This window comes from Bos taurus, chromosome 4 (assembly GCF_002263795.3).
Source record: "Bos taurus isolate L1 Dominette 01449 registration number 42190680 breed Hereford chromosome 4, ARS-UCD2.0, whole genome shotgun sequence".
In the NCBI taxonomy this organism is placed as follows: domain Eukaryota; kingdom Metazoa; phylum Chordata; class Mammalia; order Artiodactyla; family Bovidae; genus Bos; species Bos taurus.
Genome location: NC_037331.1, coordinates 43,476,938 through 43,496,189, shown reverse-complemented (window position 1 = coordinate 43,496,189; position 19,252 = coordinate 43,476,938). Strand labels below are relative to the sequence as shown.

Sequence of the window (19,252 nt, the reverse complement as noted above, 5' to 3'; positions counted from 1 at the left end):
GGATTTTTATGGAAAGCTTGTAACCTATCTATATCAGATATTTTGCCACAGATCAGATCAAAAAGCCTCAGAACTAAGTGGCTTAAAGGTATTTCTCACAATTCATTGGCCTCTCTGGAAAGTCTTTGTCAGCTCTATTGGTGACTGGATAGCTTCATTCATGTCTTGCGGTTTTCAGATCAGTTGTTCTTAGGAGACCTTGCTTATATGTCTGGTGTTGTGAGGCAGTGTCAGTTGGGGTGATGATCACGTTTTTGCAAGTTAACTTGGGCTTGTATCCATGGTGGTAGTTGTAGGATTTATAGAGCAGAAAGAGTGAGCCTCTGCTTGTTTTGTGTTTGCTAATGTCCCATTGGCCAAAGGAAGTCATGAAGCCACACCCAGATTCACTTCTTGATAGTGGGAGTGGCAGAGTCATGTTGCTCAGAAGTGAGTTACATGCTTGGGAAGGGATTTTGGCCATGTGCAATCACCCACATCTCTCTCGGGCTTCCCTTGTGTCTCAGACAGTAAAGAATCTGCCTGCAAGGCAGGAGGACCCGGGTTTGATGCCTGGGTCAAAAAGATCCCCTAAAGAAGGGAATGGCTACCTACTCCAGGGTTCTTGACTGGAGGATTGAACGGTGAGGACCCTGGAGGGCTACAGTCTGTGGGGTCACAAAGAGTAAGACACGACTGAGTGGCTAACACTTTCACTTTTTCACATCTGTCTTAGTCTACCATCTCTATTTTGTTCAAATAGTCATTTGGACATTTATCATTCTCCTGTTTTTCATGGTAGGGGAACAGAAAGGCAAGTAAGACAGGATTTTTATCTGTCAAGGAATAATTGAGATTTCTGTCTTGACACACAGTATTTAATCAGTGTGCACTCCAAACCCTGTAGTAAGAACTTACTACTGTAAGAATATGAAAACTGGGGCAGTTATCTTCCAGTCACCTTTTTCCCTCCCTCAAACCTGGTTCTGAGTTACTGAAGGCAAATAACTTACATCAGCTGTTAACTCATGATTAAATCTACCAATATTTTAATAGCGAGTTCAGTTCAGTTGGTCAGTTGTGTCCAACTCTTTGCAACCCCATGGACTGTAGCACGCCAGGCCTCCCTGTCCATCACCAGCTCCCAGAGTTTACTCAGACTCATGTCCATTGAGTCAGTGATGCCATCCAACCATCTCATGTCATCCCCTTCTCCCGCCTTCAGTCTTTCCCAGCATCAGGGTCTTTTCAAATGAGTCAGCTCTTCTCATCAGGTGGCCAACATATTGGAGTTTCAGCTTCAGCATCAGTCCTTCCAGTGAACACTCATGACCGATTTCCTTTAGGATGGGCTGGTTGGATCTCTTTGCAGTCCAAGGGACTCTCAAGAGTCCTCTCCAACACCACAGTCAAAAGCATCAATTCTTTGGCGCTCAGCTTTCTTTATAGTCCAACTCTCACATCCATACATGACTATTGGAAAAACCATAGCCTTGAGTAGATGGACCTTTGTTGGCAAAGTAATGTCTCTGCTTTTTAATATGCTGTCTAGGTTGGTCATAACTTGCCTTCCAAGGAGCAAGCATCTTTTAATTTCATGTCTGCAGTCACCATCTGCAGTGATTTTTGAGTCCCCAAAATAAAGTCAGTCAGTCACTGTTTCCAGTGTTTCCCCATCTATTTGCCATGAAGTGATGGGACCGGATAACATGATCTTAGTTTTCAGAATGTTGAGTGTTAAGCCAACTTTTTCACTCTCCTCTTTCACTTTCATCAAGTGGCTCTTTAGTTCTTCTTCACTTTCTGCCATAAGGGTGGTGTCATCTGCATATCTGAGGTTATTGATATTTCTCCCGGCAATCTTGATTCCAGCTTGTGCTTCTTCCAGCCCAGCGTTTCTCATGATGTACTCTGCATGTAAGTTAAATAAGCAGGGTGACAATATCCAGCCTTGATGTACTCCTTTTCCTATTTGGAACCATGTCCAGTTCTGACTGACTGTTGGTTCCTCACCTGCATACAGGTTTCTCAAGAGGCAGGTCAGGTGGTCTGGTATTCCCATCTCTTTCAGAATTTTCCACAGTTTATTGTGATCCACACAGTCAAAGGCTTTGGCATAGTCAATAAAGCAGAAATAGATGTTTTTCTGGAACTCTCTTGCTTTTTCGATGATCCAGCAGATACTGGCAATTTGATCTCTGGTTCCTCTTCCTTTTCTAAAACCAGCTTCAACATCTGAAAGTCAAGTTATTAAATCTAATTTGAATCTTAGCCTTGGCTCTTCAAAATGAGGGGAGAAAACTAACAATTATTGAATTCATCTGGGGTCATTCATTTATCGTGCTAGGCCGATGAAAATGATTCATCATGGCATCTTTGACCATTGCCTTCCTTTGTACTGAATTTTCATTTTGACCAATTGTGCTTGACATATACAACTTAAATGTTTGACCTGATCTGTTATGGCAGGTGGCAGGTATCAGATGCTCTAATTGAGAACGGAGACTTTTTCCTTTATTGTACTAATTTAAATAATAAATAATAACACTTTTATTCTTATTTTAGTTATAAGGATATTTTTGAAATAAAATATTGATTAAATGTTATTACCTGTTACATGTTTTACTTTGGAAGGATATATACTAGATGTGATGGGGAATAGCTCCCTCTTGTGGCACATTTATTTTTGTTAGATGCTTAGATTGCCATGGTGAGCTCGACTTTTTGTTTTTTTTTTTAATAAAAATTCACCAGAATTGAACCAGTAGCTTCTTCTGCTCTCACTCCCACATTTTTTTTTTTTACTATAGTAACTATCCTCGTTTGTTTGTTTGTTTGTTTTGGATTGATGATGATACTTGCTAGAAGCATCTATTATATCTTCTCTATTTAGCATGAGTTAACTATAATATATACTGTACCCTGGAGAAGGAAATGACAGTGCACTCCAGTGTTCTTGCCTGGAGAATTCCATGGACAGGTAACCTCGCGGGCTCCAGTCCAAAAGGTTGCAAAGAGTCATACACAATTGAGCGACTAAGCACATACTGTAAAGTATTCTGTGGAATTTTTAATATCTTGGGATGTTGATAGGCACACTAAAAGAAAACAGGTAAATAAGAGAAACAGATTTTGAAATTAAAACAGTTTGTCTAATGCTGGGCGAAATAAGTTTGTTTATTTTGAGTCTTCTCACAGCCTTTATAGCATTTAATAGTGTGTGGTGAACCTCCCAACCAGAAGAGCTTTCCAAACTTACTGGACTATAGAGCCTTCTCTTCAGGAACTGGCATATCAGGGAGCACATTTTGGGAAACAGCATTATTTCAAGTGAGTCATTCCTAGTGGTTTTTTTAATTACATACGTCCAATTTGCTTCCCTTGTTGCAGCAATTTTTATAACTAAAATAAGAGAAAGCAGTATATTTTTGGCAATGTATTTCCTGTCATAAAGGCTACTTTTTTCTTTTGTAGCAAGCGAAATGTGTTTTTTGTTTTTGTTTTTAAAGATTATGTGAGGAATAATGAATAGGCTTTTAAACATAATCTAATTGAACAGTCCCTTTCCCATTAACCAAAACTGAGATTATGTTATTGACAGTTACTGACAGTGGGTAAGAAAAGTCTACTATTTCCTCCTCTCCCATTCCCTTTACTTCCCTTCATAACATTTATAGAGAATAAATGGAGTAAATAAAGGGAAGTATGAAAGTGTAGTCATGATGGTGGTAGGTTTTTTGTGGAGTGGAGGACTCTAGGGGAGGTTTAGGTTAAAAATGTTACATCTGTTGATAGCTTTTACAAATATAAAAATAAGTATCCTTTCTGCCTTTTATTATGTTGTCTTCTGAGAGGTATACCTTTTAAGGAATATATATATACCTTTTAAGGTATACCTTTTAAGGAAGCATATAGGATATGTTTTAATGCAGTGGTGTATGTTCATATTTTCAATTTTTTAACTGCATCAGAAAACTAATAATTTGATTAATGTTTACTGAAGCAAATACAGTGATCTTATGCAAAGTGTCATCAGGATGTGAGTATTTCCAGATAAGTGGATTTTTTGAATAATGGAAGCATACAGTTTTAAGGACCAAGATTTTATTGAAGATACCCTTTTGACTGAGGATTGTTGTTCAGTTACTAAGTTGAGTCTGACTCTTTGAGACCCTAAGGACTGCAGCATGCTAGGCTTCTCTGTGCTTCACTGTCTGCCGGAGCTTGCTCAGACTCTCTGAGTCAGTGATGTCATCCAACCATCTCATCCTCTGTCGCCCTCTTCTCCTCCTGCCTTCAGTCTTTTCCAGCATCAGGGTCTTTTCCAATGAGTCAGCTCTACACATTAGGTGGCCAAAGTATTGGAGCTTCAGCTTCAGCATCAGCATCAGTCCTTCCAGTGAATATTCAGGGTTGATTTCCTTTAGGATTGACTGGTTTGATCTCCTTGCAGTCCAAGGGACTCTTCTCCAGCACCACAGTCCAAAAGCGTCCATTCTTTGGCATTCAGCCTTCTTTATGGTCCAACTCCCACATCCATACATGACTACTGGAAAAACCATACCTTTGACTGTGGGGACCTTTGTCAGCAAAGTGATGTCGCTGCTTTTTAATACGCTGTCTAGGCTTGTCATTTTCTTCCAAGGAGCAAGTGTCTTTTAATTTCATGACTGAGCATATTCAACATAATTTATGTTTTTGTTTCCATTTAGATTTGTCCTTATGGTATTGTAATTTCGATGAGCTAGGGCAGCTGCAGTTGTGTATACCTCTTGCCACTCCTTTCCCTTGTAATTGTGGTTTCTTATCCTTTATGATTTTTGATATTAACTGGAATTATGCCAAGTGTAGAAACATATATGTAAGAAGAGTATCCTCATATGAATCATGGCCTTTGTGACATTTATTTTAACTATTTAGATATTCTTTCAGCTCTTACCTTTTTCCTTTTCCCATCCCACTGCTCTTGAATTGTAACTGTTGGATAAATTATTTTTGGATAATTGAGACTTTTTTCCTAATGATTATTGTAGATTTCTTTTTGTTCCATGCTACAGAGGAAACTTAATTATTTGCTGTATAATATTTCATTATTACAGATGTCATGTAAATCAAAGCATACTATTTTTTTTGTGAGAAGTGTGTGATTATATTCTTATATCTCAAGTTTCATCAAGAAGTATATATGTTTGAGTTTGAATATGTGTAGATTTCCATGTTTGAAAATTAATTGTTCAAATAAATTTAGTGTATGTTTGAATTATTGGGTTATTAATCTAGAAAGTGTAAGTGTTAGTTGCTCAGTCATGTCCCACTCCTTGACCCTATGGACTGTAGCCCGCCAGGCCCCTCTGTCTATGGAATTCTCCAGGCAAGAATACTGGAGTGAGTTGCCATGCCCTTCTCCAGGGGATCTTCCCCACCCAGGAATCAAACCCCGGGTCTCCTGCAGTGCAAGTTTTTTACGATTAATAATTGGTAATTATTTACCAATTGCAAATTATAAATTCTTTACCAGTAATCATATCAGATCAGATCAGTTGCTCAGTCGTGTCCGACTCTTTGCGACCCCATGAATCGCAGCACGCCAGGCCTCCCTGTCCATCACCAACTCCTGGAGTTCACTCAGACTGACGTCCATCGAGTCAGTGATGCCAACCAGCCATCTCATCCTCTGTCGTCCCCTTCTCCTTCTGCCCCCAATCCCTCCCAGCATCAGAGTCTTTTCCAATGAGTCAACTCTTCGCATGAGGTGGCCGAAGTACTGGAGTTTCAGCTTTAGCATCATTCCTTCCAAAGAAATCCCAGGGCTGATCTCCTTTAGAATGGACTGGTTGGATCTCCTTGCAGTCCAAGGGACTCTCAAGAGTCCTCTCCAGCACCACAGTCCAAAAGCGTCCATTCTTTGGCATTCAGCCTTCTTTATGGTCCAACTCTCACATCCGTACATGACCACAGGAAAAACCATAGCCTTGACTAAATGGACCTTTGTTGGCAAAGTAATGTCTCTGCTTTTCAGTACGCTATCTAGGTTGGTCATAACTTTCCTTCCAAGGAGTAAGCATCTTTTAATTTCATGGCTGCAGTCACCATCTGCAGTGATTTTGGAGCCCCAAAAAATAAAGTCTGACACCGTTTCCACTGTTTCCCCATCTATTTCCCATGAAGTGATGGGACCGGATGCCATGATCTTCGTTTTCTGAATGTTGAGCTTTAAGCCAACTTTTTCACTCTCCACTTTCACTTTCATCAAGAGGCGTTTTAGTTCCTCTTCACTTTCTGCCATAAGGGTGGTATCATCTGCATATCTGAGTTTATTGATATTTCTCCCGGCAATCTTGATTCCAGCTTGTGTTTCTTCCAGTCCAGCGTTTCTCATGATGTACTCTGCATATAAGTTAAATAAAGAGGGTGACAATATACAGCCTTGACGTAGTCCTTTTCCTATTTGGAACCAGTCTGTTGTTCCACGTCCAGTTCTATCTGTTGCTTCCTGACCTCCATACAAATTTTTCAAGAGGCAGGTCAGGTGGTCTGGTATTCCCATCTCTTTCAGAATTTTCCACAGTTTATTGTGATCCACACAGTCAAAGGCTTTGGCATAGTCAGTCAAGCAGAAATAGATGTTTTTCTGGAACTCTCTTGCTTTTTCGATGATCCAGCAGATGTTGGCAATTTGATCTCTGGTTCCTCTGCCTTTTCTAAAACCAGCTTGAGCATCAGGAAGTTCACGGTTCACATATTGCTCTTGGAGAATTTTGAGCATTACTTTACTAGCGTGTGAGATGAGTGCAATTGTGCGGTAGTTTGAGCATTCTTTGGCATTGCCTTTCTTTGGGATTGGAATGAAAACTGACCTTTTCCAGTCCTGTGGCCACTGCTGCGTTTTCCACATTTGCTGGCATATGGAGTGCAACACTTTCACAGCATCATCTTTCAGGATTTGGAATAGCTCAACTGGAATTCCATCACCTCCACTAGCTTTGTTTGTAATGATGCTTTCTAAGGCCCACTTGACTTCACATTCCAGGATGTCTGGCTCTAGGTCAGTGATCACACCAAAGTGATTATCTGGGTCATGAAGCTCTTTTTTGTACAGTTCTTCTGTGTATTCTTGCCACCTCTTCTTAATATCTTCTGCTTCTGTTAGGTCCATACCATTTCTGTCCTTTATCGAGCCCATCTTTGAATGAAATGTGCCTTTGGTATCTCTAATTTTCTTGAAGAGATCTCTAGTCTTTCCCATTCTGTTGTTTTCCTCTATTTCTTTGCATTGATCACTGAAGAAGGCTTTCTTATCTCTCCTTGCTATTCTTTGGAACTCTGCATTCAGATGTTTTATCTTTCCTTTTCTCCTTTGCTTTTCGCTTCTCTTCTTTTCACAGCTATTTGTAAGGCCTCCCCAGACTGTCATTTTTCTTTTTTGCATTTCTTTTCCATGGGGATGGTCTTGATCCCTGTCTCCTGTACAGTGTCACGAACCTCAGTCCATAGTTCATCAGGCACTCTATCTATCAGATCTAGGCCCTTAAATCTATTTCTTACTTCCACTGTATAATCATAAGGGATTTGGTTTAGGTCATACCTGAATGGTCTAGTGGTTTTCCCTACTTTCTTCAATTTAAGTCTGAATTTGGCAATAAGGAGTTCATGGTCTGAGCCACAGTCAGCTCCTGGTCTTGTTTTTGCTGATTGTATAGAGCTTCTCCATCTTTGGCTGCAAAGAATATAATCAGTCTGATTTCGGTGTTGACCATCTGGTGATGTCCATGTATAGCGTCTTCTCTTGTGTTTTTGGAAGAGGGTGTTTGTTATGACCAGTGCATTTTCTTGGCAAAACTCTATTAGAGTTTGCCCTGCTTCATTTCGTATTCCAAGGTCAAATTTGCCTGTTACTCCAGGTGTTTCTTGACTTCCTACTTTTGCATTCCAGTCCCTTATAATGAAAAGGACATCTTTTTTGGGTGTTAGTTCTAAAAGGTCTTGTAGGTCTTCATAGAACCGTTCAGCTTCTTCAGCGTTACTGGTTGGGACACAGACTTGGATTACTGTCATATTGAATGGTTTGCCTTGGAAATGAACAGAGATCATTCTGTCGTTTTTGAGATTGCATCCAAGTACTGCATTTCGGACTCTTTTGTTGACCATGATGGCTACTCCATTCTGAGGGATTCCTGCCCGCAGTAATAGATATAATGGTTCTTTATTATTCTGAGCCACCAGGGAAGCCACAAGAATATTAGAGTGAGTTGCTATTTCCCCTTCCAGGGGATCTTCCCAACCCAGGGATTGAACCTGTATTTCCTGCTCTGTAGGTAGATTCTTTACCCAATTAGTATTAAAAGTTGTATTAATATGAAGTTGCTCAGTCTTGTGCAACTCTTTGTGTTCTGAACCCATGGACTGAGCGTATCAGGCTCCTCTGTCCATAGCATTTTCTAGGCAAGAGTATTGGAGTGGGTTGCCATTTCCTTCTCCAGGAAGGAATTAAATGGTGTGTATTAAATGGTATGTAATTAAAAGTTACATCACACTGTGTTTTATTTTAATTGGCGGTGTGCATGCATGAATGCTAAGTCACTTCAGTCGTGTCTGACTGTTTTTGACCCTGTGGACTGTAGCCTGTCAGGCTTCTCTGACATGGGATTCTCCAGGCAAGAATACTGGAGTAAGTTGCCATGCCCTCCTCCAAGGGATCTTCTTGACCCAGGGATTGAACTCGCATCTTTTAATGTCTCCTGCATTGGCAGGTGGTTTCTTTACCACTAGTGCCACCTAGGAAGCCCCTAATTGGGGTATAGTTGATTTATATTATTATTAGTTTCAAGTGACAAAATAGTGCTTCAGTTTCTTTAGATTATACTCCATTTTAAAGCTCTTATAAAGTATTGTCTGTATTGCACATGGTGTACATTATTTCCTTGTAGCTTATTTATTTTATACATAGTAGTTTGTACTTAACTCCCTGCCTCAGTCTTGCTCGTCCCCCTCCCCCCCCACCCCTCTTTCCATAGGTAACCACTAGTTTTCTGTATCTATGAGTCTTTCTTTTTTGTTATATTCATTAATTTTTTAGATTCCTTATATAACTAATAACATACATAGTATTTATCTTTCTCTGACTTATTTTACTTAGTAATATCACTCAAGTCTATCCATGTTGTTGCAAATAGAAAAAAATGTATTCTTTTTATAGCTGAATAGCATTCAGTGTGTGTGTCTTTGAATGTGTATATATATACACACACACACCATGTCTTTGTTACCCATTCATCTGTTGTTGGACACTTGGGTTGCATTCATATCTTGGCTGTTGTAAATAAAGCTGCTTTCAACCTTGGGATGCATTTATTTTTTTGAATTAGCGTTTTCATTTTTTTTTAATATATACCCATGAATGAAATTGCTAGTTTTTTGAGGAACCTCTGCTGTTTTCCACAGTGGCTACACCAATTTACATTCACATTAATAGTGTACAAAGGTTCCTTTTTCTTCACATCCTCTCCAACATTTGTTATTTTTGATCTTTTTGATGATAGCCCTTTTGACAGGTGTGAAGTGATGTTTCACTGGAGTTTTGATTTGCTTTTTCCTGATGATTAGTGATGTTGAACATCTTTTCTTGTGCCTGTTGGCCATCTATATATCTTTTTTGTAAGTTCAGGTCTGGGCATTTTTTAATTGAGTTACACTGTATTTTAAAATGCAGATTACTTTCTCAAGCTAAGATTGTGATGAATTTAATTTTTAAAATTTAGTTTTAAATTTAAATATATTTATATCCATTCTATTGAGGCATCAGATTATTGTCTTTAATATTTGGAGAATCAATGTTTAGAAGAAAATTCTTTTTTGTTTTAAACCCGATAGCTAAGTATGTGCAATTTATATAGAGACCATACTTTCTAGTGGAATGTATGTGTGGATTGCTTTTTGTTTGTTTGGTTTTGCTGTGAACTGTTTCACGTGAGGGGTCTTGGTTCCCCTATCAGGGACTGAACCTGGACCCTTGGCAATGAGAGATCATGGAGTCTAACCACTGGACCACCAGAGAATTACTTATCTGTGGTTTTAGTAGTGGACAAACAAAAGTACTTTACAGTTTTAGCACATTTTGGTGAAAAGGGAAGGGACTTGTGCTTTTATTATAGCAAATTATATGTGTAAATGAATTTTACATATATATGTATTTTTCCATGAGATGACAAGAAATATGAAGATTCAAGTACCATATTTAACATTATAATCCAACATGTAGAGTCTGTATTTATTTTATTCTTTAAAATTTAGTTTTTTCCATATATCCTTTGAAATATTTATGAATTTTAATAGGACAGACTTCAAAAAATCATCAACAAATATAGTGTTGTTTTAGGGGTGTCAAACATAGGAGAGGAGGAAAAATCAAATTTGTTTTAATCTATTGTGTTAAAGTTTTTAACATTTAGATCTGTACTAATTTAGACATGTGTTTCCTTTTATTTTACTTTCAAACAAAGAACAACGTATGTAAACTTGGAAATTAATGTAAAAGTGGAAATTTGAATGAAATGAGATGGCTAGGTCAGTAATGTTCTCTTCAGTCAGTGAAATAATCATTCCAATCTAAAATAGCAACATCTGGATAAATCAAAGTAAAGTACTTAAGTTATAAAATATATCTTTAATATTACCACCAAAGAAGCTTTACCCATTCTTGCTGTTACTAAATGTTGCATGTTTTTACTTAACATTTAAACACAGAAATTTTATTCAAAGAGGGCTGAATGTTAAACTTGTTAATAGTAGCTCTGTTTTTCTAATTATTAACAGTATTTATCCTCCTCTACAGTTAAGTAATGTTATAGTAGGTTCTTTTTTTAATGTTTTAGAATGGAAGTAATTTGAATTGCATGGAAACCACTTGGTAGACTCCAAAGTCTATTTCAGTTAGAGAAATAAATTATTTCATGTATAGTTTGGCCTGTTTTTACCTATTAAATAAACTGTAATATTTCAGATTAATATTTCCTCAGAGAAGATTGTCTCTGACTCCTAAATCTCTCCAAGCACTAAAGAGCATCCTTTCCTTATTAGTCTGTCTTTTGAATGTGTGTCAGTTCAGTTCAGTCGCTGAGTCGTGTCCGACTCTCTATGACCATCCCAGGCCTCCCTGTCCATCACCAGCTTCAGGAGTTTACTCAAACTCATGTCCATTGAGTTGGTGATGCCATCCAACTATCTCTTCCTCTGTCGTCCCCTTCTCCTCCTGCCTTCAGTCTTTCCCAGCATCAGGGTCTTTTCAAATGAGTCAGTTCTTCTCATCAGGTGGCCAAAGTATTGGAGTTGCAGCTTCAACATCAGTCCTTCTAATGAACAGTCAGGACTGATCTCTTTAGGATGGACTGGTTGGATCTCCTTGCAGTCCAAGGGACTCTCAAGAATCTTCTCCAACACCACAGTTCAAAAACATCAATTCTTTGGCACTCAGCTTTCTTTATAGTCCAACTCTCACATCCATACATGACTACTGGAAAAACCATCGCCTTGAGTAGACGGACCTTTGTTGGCAAAGTAATATCTCTGCTTTTTAATGTGCTGTCTAGGTTAAACCGGTTGTAACTTTTCTTCCACCATCTGCAGTGATTTTGGAGCCCAAAAATAAAGTCTGTCACTGTTCCACTGTTTCCCCATCATTTACTATGAAGTGATGGGACCGGATGCCATGATCTTCGTTTTCTGAATGTTGAGTTTTAAGCCAACTTTTTCACTCTTTCATCAAGAGGCTCTTTAGTTCTTCACTTTCTGCCATAAGGGTGGTGTTATCTGCATATCTGAGCTTATTGATATTTCTCCTGGCAATCTTGATTCCAGCTTGTGCTTCTTCCAGCCCAGCGTTTCTCATGATGTATTCTGCATATAAGTTAAATAAGCAGGGTGACAATATCCAGCCTTGACGTACTCCTTTTCCTATTTGGAACCAGTCTGTTGTTCCATGTCCACTTCTAACTGTTGCTTCCTGACCTCCATACAGATTTCTCAAGAGGAAGGTCAGGTGGTCTGGTATTCCCATCTCTTTCAGAATTTTCCACAGTTTATTGTGATTGTCACAGTGAAGGCTTTGGCATAGTCAATAAAGCAGAAATAGAAGTTTTCCTAGAACTCTCTTGCTTTTTTGATGATTCACCGAATGTTGGCAGTTTGATCTCTGGTTCCTCTGCCTTTTCTAAAACCATCTTGAACATCTAGAAGTTCTTGGCTCATGTATTGTTGAGGCCTGGCTTGGAGAATTTTGAGCATTACTTTACCAGCATGTGAGATGAGTGCAATTGTGCAGTAGTTTGAGCATTCTTTGGCATTGCCTTTCTTAGGGATTGGAATGAAAACGGACCTTTTCCAGTCCTGTGGCCACTGCTGAGTTTTCCAAATTTGCTGGCATATGGAGTGCAGCACTTTGACAGCATTGTCTTTTAGGATTTGAAATAGCTCAACTGGAATTCTATCTCCTCCACTATCTTTGTTCGTAGTGATGCTTCCTAAGGTCCACTTGACTTCACATTCCAGGATGTCTGGCTCTAGGTCAGTGATCACACCATGGTGATTATCTGGGTCGTGAAGATCTTTTTTGTACAGTTCTTCTGTGTATTCTTGCCACCTCTTCTTAATATCTTCTGCTTCTGTTAGGTCCATACCATTTCTGTCCTTTATCGAGCCCATCTTTGCATGAAATGTTCCCTTGGTATCTCTAATTTTCTTGAAGAGATCTTTAATCTTTCCCATTCTATTGTTTTCCTCTGTTTCTATGCACTGATCACTGAGGAAGGCTTTCTTATCTCTCCTTGCTATTCTTTGGAACTCTGCGTTCAAATGGGTATATCTTTAGTTTTCTCCTTTGCCTTTTGCTTCTCTTCTCTTCACAGCTATTTGCAAGGCCTTCTCAGACAGCCATTTTGCTCTTTTGCATTTCTTTTCCATGGGAATGGTCTTGATCCCTGTCTCCTGTACAATGTCATGAACATCTGTCCATAATTCATCAGGCACTCTGTCTGTCAGATCTAGTCCCTTAAATCTATTTCTCACTTTCACCGTAGAAACAGAAGGGATTTTATTTAGGTCATACCTGAATGGTCTAGTGTGTGTATTCCAGGTCTGAATGTGTGTATTCTTACATATACTCTCTTGGAAAGAAAAGAGTCCAGCAGGCCATCCATTCATTTGACTTTTGTTTTAAGAGTATGTTAAAAGTACCCGTTTCCTTGTAAGAGGTCTTATATTCAGTTGTGTTGCAGAAGGATTCTCTCACTGGAAATTCCTCCTTCTTCAAGTTAATTCGTTGATAATTGAGTCACTGCGCAAATCATTAAGTTGATCATTGTTGATACTGTGATACAGTAGAATGACCCAGATGGATGGCAAAGACTGGATTCTGGGTTTTCTAGAACTGGTTAACAGTTTAGACAGTAATCGAAATTTACACAAGACGAAGATGTTTGAATCACAGAAAATTAACTTAATTGTGTGAAGTGTAAATCCTGCCTCTCAAATATGTCTTGTAAATCAAATGATACATTTCAAAGCACTTGAAAACTTGTGTTTAACAACAGAAGGTGTTTGATTTCAGTGAGGTATTTATGAATTTTAATACAAGTCTTTTAATTTTAATCAGTCTCTCAGAAAATCATGCTCATTTGCAGATCCAGTACTGAAGCCACGATCTCAGAATCAGCTAACAAAATTGATACCAATCCTGATAATTTTGCTAAATTTTAAGTTGATATTTTTAGCTTTGTTAGACTGCATTACAGAAATGCATAACAGTGATTAATTTTACTTTTGTGGTATGTTAGTATATCTAAACATCTAGAACCTAAATATTGTTGTAACGTCAGATACTCACTTTCAGTTCTGTCAGTATTGGAGATGCTAGGAACTTTTGGGAGGCAGGAGAAAGATCAGACCATGAGTACAAAATGGGCACACAGACCCCAGCTTTTTTTTTTTTTTTTTTTTGTAACTTGAAGAATTTGGCTAACGTTTTATATTTCTGAGAAGTGAATTTATGGCACTTCATGAAAACTTAACTTTGAAATTCTGGTAAATGAACTTATTAAGGAAATAATGTATCATTGATAACACCGGTTTGCTTATTATTCTAAAAAATAAAATTATCTAGTGTTTTAGTCAAATATTTTGTTAAGATAGAACTTTAATTGTCCCGTTTTTGATGTAGGTGGGGGCTTAGATATTTTGATACATAATGTGTTTACCAACTGCGGGTGTAGAGATTCATCTTGTGATCTGAACATATTTTAGAGTCTGTGTCCCTGATGTGATGAAAATTTACTCATCTAGATTTACCTGGTGTATGGGACTTCACATTTTAAAACTGGAATAGACCCAGGTAAACTGAGACAGTGTTATTTCCCTAAAGTTAGTGGCCATAAAGGCTAATCCAGAGAAAAAGATGTTTATTTATGAAAGGAATTTGTTTTGCTTTAAAGATACTTGTGTTTACTAGCGTTAGCATGTGAGGGTTCTCTGTAAGGTCTGGATGTACTTTTGAAATTTAGGACCAATGATTCTTGAGGTATAGCCTCTTTTATTTTGGTTTAAATTTGAATGATAACCATTTGCTTACACTGTACAGGTGGCTTTACATAATTACTGTTTTCTTTGGAAATCTGAGATCAGTCTTTCCAGTTAAAGAAACTAAAACTGAAGGAATTTAACTGATTTCTACCAGCATAACTGGTAGATAGCAAATGTAGATTTGGAGCCTAGGACTTTTGGTTCTCCAGCTCTAGTAGGTTTTCATCAGAGAAGTATAAACTGAATCTTAGATTAATATGCTGAGATCTAGAAAGGAACATAATTCCTTTTTGACATTCAAAGTACTGATGATGCACTGTTTTCAGAGGGTCTGTTTTTGAAAATTCTAACAAAAAGGTATGAACCATTTAGGAAAATATAGGTATAGGAACTTTTGAATATAATTTCAGTAGCATTATAGATCAAATAATAAACTGTTGAAAGGAGGAACTATATTGTCGGGAAGTATGCTGTTTATCTCAACTCTGTTTTCATAAGCAGTGTGTAGTAATAACTAGAGAAGGTAAAATGCCTCAATTTTGTGCAGATTTTTTTTTGTTGTTTGTTTTACTGTTTGTAACAGGCTTTTTTGTTTTATTTTGCTTGCCTCACATTTTGTTTTAAAAATCTGAGATAGCATACATAATTTAGGATTATGCAGTGGTAACAGGAATTGTCTTATGTTTAATGTAATTAAATCCATATCCTTCAGGTAAAAAGAACATATTCTCACGGTACTTATAGAGCTGGCCCAATGAGACAAATCAGCTTGGTGGGAGCAGTTGATGAAGAAGTGGGAGATTACTTCCCTGAGTTCCTTGACATGTTGGAAGATTCACCATTTTTAAAAGTAAGAGAAAACAGTGTGAAGCAGTCTAAGTCATGGGTGTTAACTTTCATGCTACAAGTGATTCAAATCATGGCTTCTTCAGAATTATAAAATTTTTGATTTCAGTTGATTTGGCAGGAAGGGAAGAAGAGGTGAGAAACTAAAAGTAATTCTTGTGTGTGTGTGTGTGTAACTCTCAGGTACTAATTCTAATAGCAAAGCTGAGTGGTAGATCAGAAAATAATACTTGCCTGTAGCTGCCACTTTAGGAAAATAAGTTCCATTGGTTTATCACCTTTTTATAAACTTGAGTGCCAGAGGATTTAAAAGTACAGGATAGATGCTTCCCACAGTGTTTGCAACTGGGGAGTGACAGTTTGGGTGTGTGGAAAACTGGCCTGGCAAGTTGTATAACTGTATTTCAGCTTTGGAGATCCTAGCTGGGTTGGGCAAACCAGTTAAACTTTCTGGGCTTCAGTGTCCTCATCAATAAAATAAGGTATTTAAACAATGCAGCTTTAAGACCGCTTTAAATTCTTTAAATGATTTTGAGCTGGATTCTGTTTTCTTTCTTCCTTTCCTCCCTTCCTTTTTTCCCTTCCTCCTTTATTTTTTCCTCCCTTTCTTCCTTTTTCTTTCTTTTCCCAGCAGTTCCTACATTCCAGAAAATATTTCTTCTTATGGGCTGCTAGCACTGTCCTATTGAGAGAAAAATCTCTGAACTATGTAGTTAGGTCAGTTATTTAATCAGTAATTCAGAGGTCAAAGTGTGACAAGATTAGTTTATCTCTAATACTTGCTACATATTCTGTAGAACATTTCTCTCTCTCTCTCTGTCTTTTTAACTTCTCACTCAATTTTCTAGCCTATGTGTGTATATATATCTTTTCCTTTTTCATCCTACTCCATTTTCCTTTTATTTCCTTTTTTGTTCCTTTTAAACCATTGGTTCCTTGTCTGTTTCTCCCAGCTAGGGACATGGAATTTGGTTGCATTTGAGTGGTATTTTAAAAATACCATCATTTCTTTTACAACATAGCATTTCCTTTATATTCTCAGAATTGAATTAGAAGTTTCAAGCCTCGTTCAAATTTATTTTTAAAAATTTCTTAAGATAATAAGCTTTCTAGACTTGTAGCTGCAATGCAAGATGCTAGAATAAATGGAACTATATCAGAGTTTTGAGTGACTATAAATTAGACCTAGCATTCTATTCATACTTAGTCAAACAAGTGGAACCAAAATGCCATGAAACTTTTAGTTAAGCAAAAATTCATAAGTTTTCTAAAATATATATATACATAGTTTAGAAACATAAACTGAAATGGGAGCACCAAATGTGAAATAGAAAAAGTGAAACAAGCTAAATAAAAATTAAAGATCATCATACTATTGTTTTTAAATATGGCTGCTTCATTAGAATCACATTTGGAACTTTGGAGAAGGGGGAAAAAAATGCCTGGGCATTTATATTTGACAAAAAAATTACAAGATAATTCAGTTGTGCATCTGGAAAACAGGAAATTAACATGCGATACAGTTTTTTTTAACTAAAGTACAGATTTTGTTCTAATTTCAGAACATTTTAAGCTAGTGTCCATTATTTGTTTTCATGCGTTATTTTTAAGAGTCCACATCATATTTAATTGCATTGAGCAGCTACCGCTGCATGCAGCAAATTCTGATAAATTCTTTTTTTCATTTTTATTTTGTTACAGATGTTTTCTAATTTTCCTTGTTATGGCTTCTTAGATACACCTGTCATTTAAAAGTGGATGCTTAATTTCCAAATAGATGGGTTTTTAAAAGTATGTTTGATGTTAATTTCTCACTTAAATGCTTTTTTTCCTATAATCACCATCTTTTAACTTTATTGAGGCTTTTCCAATGGTAAGTCAAAGATTTCTCTTGGTAAATATCACATTGTACTTGAAAATATGTGAGTTATTTTCAGATATCTTTTGATATTGATTTCTAACATAATTCCACAGTGATAAGAGAACAGATTATGTATGATTTCAATACTTTCAGATGATGAAATTTTTGCACTGTTTTATGTCTTGGGATATGTTCCAGTTTCTCCTGGTTTATATAGTCTATGGGAACTTGAATAGGATTTGTATCTCGTTGTGTGAAAATTCAATAAATCTTAATTATTTTGAATTGGTTCATGGTGCTTTTCAGGTCTCCTGTATTCTTCTACTTTTCTATTAATTTTATTAATTTTTGAGAGTTTGATATTGAAACTACAACTAAAAATCTTTGTTTACTTAAAAAACTATAATATATACTAGAACTATATGTAACTTTGTTCTGTATTTTCCAAGTCTCCTGTAAATGTTATCATACTTTCATAATTTAAGAAATAAAGAAGAAAAAAATCATTTAAATATTTATATTTCAGATTTTAATTTTAAAAGTAAATGAGCTAAATAAATGCATTCTTTCTGGAGAGATGTAATTTGACAACCTCCCCTTTTTGAAAAGGGGGGTAAAGTTTATAAATACCCATTTTTTCACCATTCAATGGACAGTGACTCTTGGTCATTTCTCGGTTGCTCCTGTTTTCAAAGATTTTAATCCCTGGTTTTAGACCAGCAACCTCTTCAAGAAACTACTACATAGAAATAAATTTTAATTTTGGTTTAGTTTTCCTCTTTGTTCTGTTAGGTTTTAACTACTCAAAGAGGTAGCCCTCTTTTATCTGAGGTATCCATTTTTTAAAACTCAGTTGGTCATTTTTATAGATTGTCATGGAAGATAACTTGCTTATTTTGCCAATTTGTTAACATTATATTGTCAGGTTGGTTTATTTTTCTTCCTTGGTTCTTGCCTCGTTGCAACAAAAATTTGTAACGACTGAGTAAAGGGTTTAAGACAACTGACAAGTTACAGCTCAGTTCAGCTCAAGCAGGCAGATCTTTTATTAGACAGACACCCCCAAAACATGAGAGCAGGCCCACCCCAAAGGAGTCTTCCTTTTCCATCTGGGTTCCCCCTTTTTATACTTCCAGTTTCTTCCTTTGGGTTATGCCCTCTGCAAAATAGGGCTTGTACTCACCACCAATCAATGAAAGGGAATGCAAATGGGCATACAACACAACGCAAGGCCGATTGACAATTGCAAGTCATATAACAGTGGGCTGTGTTGTTGATATCTTTCCAAAATTCAGTCCCTTAAAATCAGATATAGTATTTTTATGAACCCTTAATGAGCTCCTAACTGCCTAAGATTACTTGGGGAAGACCCTGTGGTTATTTTGTATCCACTGTGGGCCTAGTGCCCATGTGCAGGAGTTGGAAAAGTCTCTTGTTAATTTTGTAGCATATCTGTACACTCGCCTATGTGTGTCTATGCTATGCTATGCTATGCTAAGTCACTTCAGTTGTGTCCGACTCTGTGCGACCCCATAGACGGCAGCCACCAGGCTCCCCCGTCCCTGGGATTCTCCAGGCAAGAACACTGGAGTGGGTTGCCATTTCCTTCTCCAGTACGTGAAAGTGAAAAGTGAAAGCGAAGTCGCTCAGTCATGTCCGACTCTTAGCGACCCCATGGACTGCTGCCTACCAGGCTCCTCCATCCGTGGGATTTTCCAGGCAAGAGTATGGGTTTTAGAGATCAGCTTGTATCCCTTTCAGCCAGGCCACCCCTTGTGCTCATGCTTAACTTCCTGCTTAACAATATGACCCATATATTTGGTAAAAAGAGTAACAAATGATGAATACAGTGAATCATACCTCTTGCAGAATTGGAGAAGTGGGGGAAACCATCCAAGAATAATTACTCTCTTGATGTATCTGAAATAGAATATTTTGAAGGCAAACTTATGAATATATAGAAATATATTTAAAACAGGTACCTAATTCAAATGTATA

The 19,252-nt window shown here is 37.4% G+C and overlaps 1 protein-coding gene across 2 annotated transcripts in view; it reads left to right on the top strand.

Annotated features, from left to right (window-relative positions):
• Window positions 1-19,252, top strand: part of RSBN1L (round spermatid basic protein 1 like) — an 87,199-nt gene that overhangs the window by 52,076 nt on the left and 15,871 nt on the right. The window contains exon 4 of one of the 2 annotated variants that reach the window (XM_002686750.6): window positions 15,260-15,397. The exons of the other annotated variant lie outside the window; for it this stretch is intronic. Coding sequence (XP_002686796.1) covers window positions 15,260-15,397 — 138 coding nt within the window. The remainder of the gene's footprint in view (window positions 1-15,259; window positions 15,398-19,252) is intronic. 2 annotated transcript variants of the gene reach the window in all.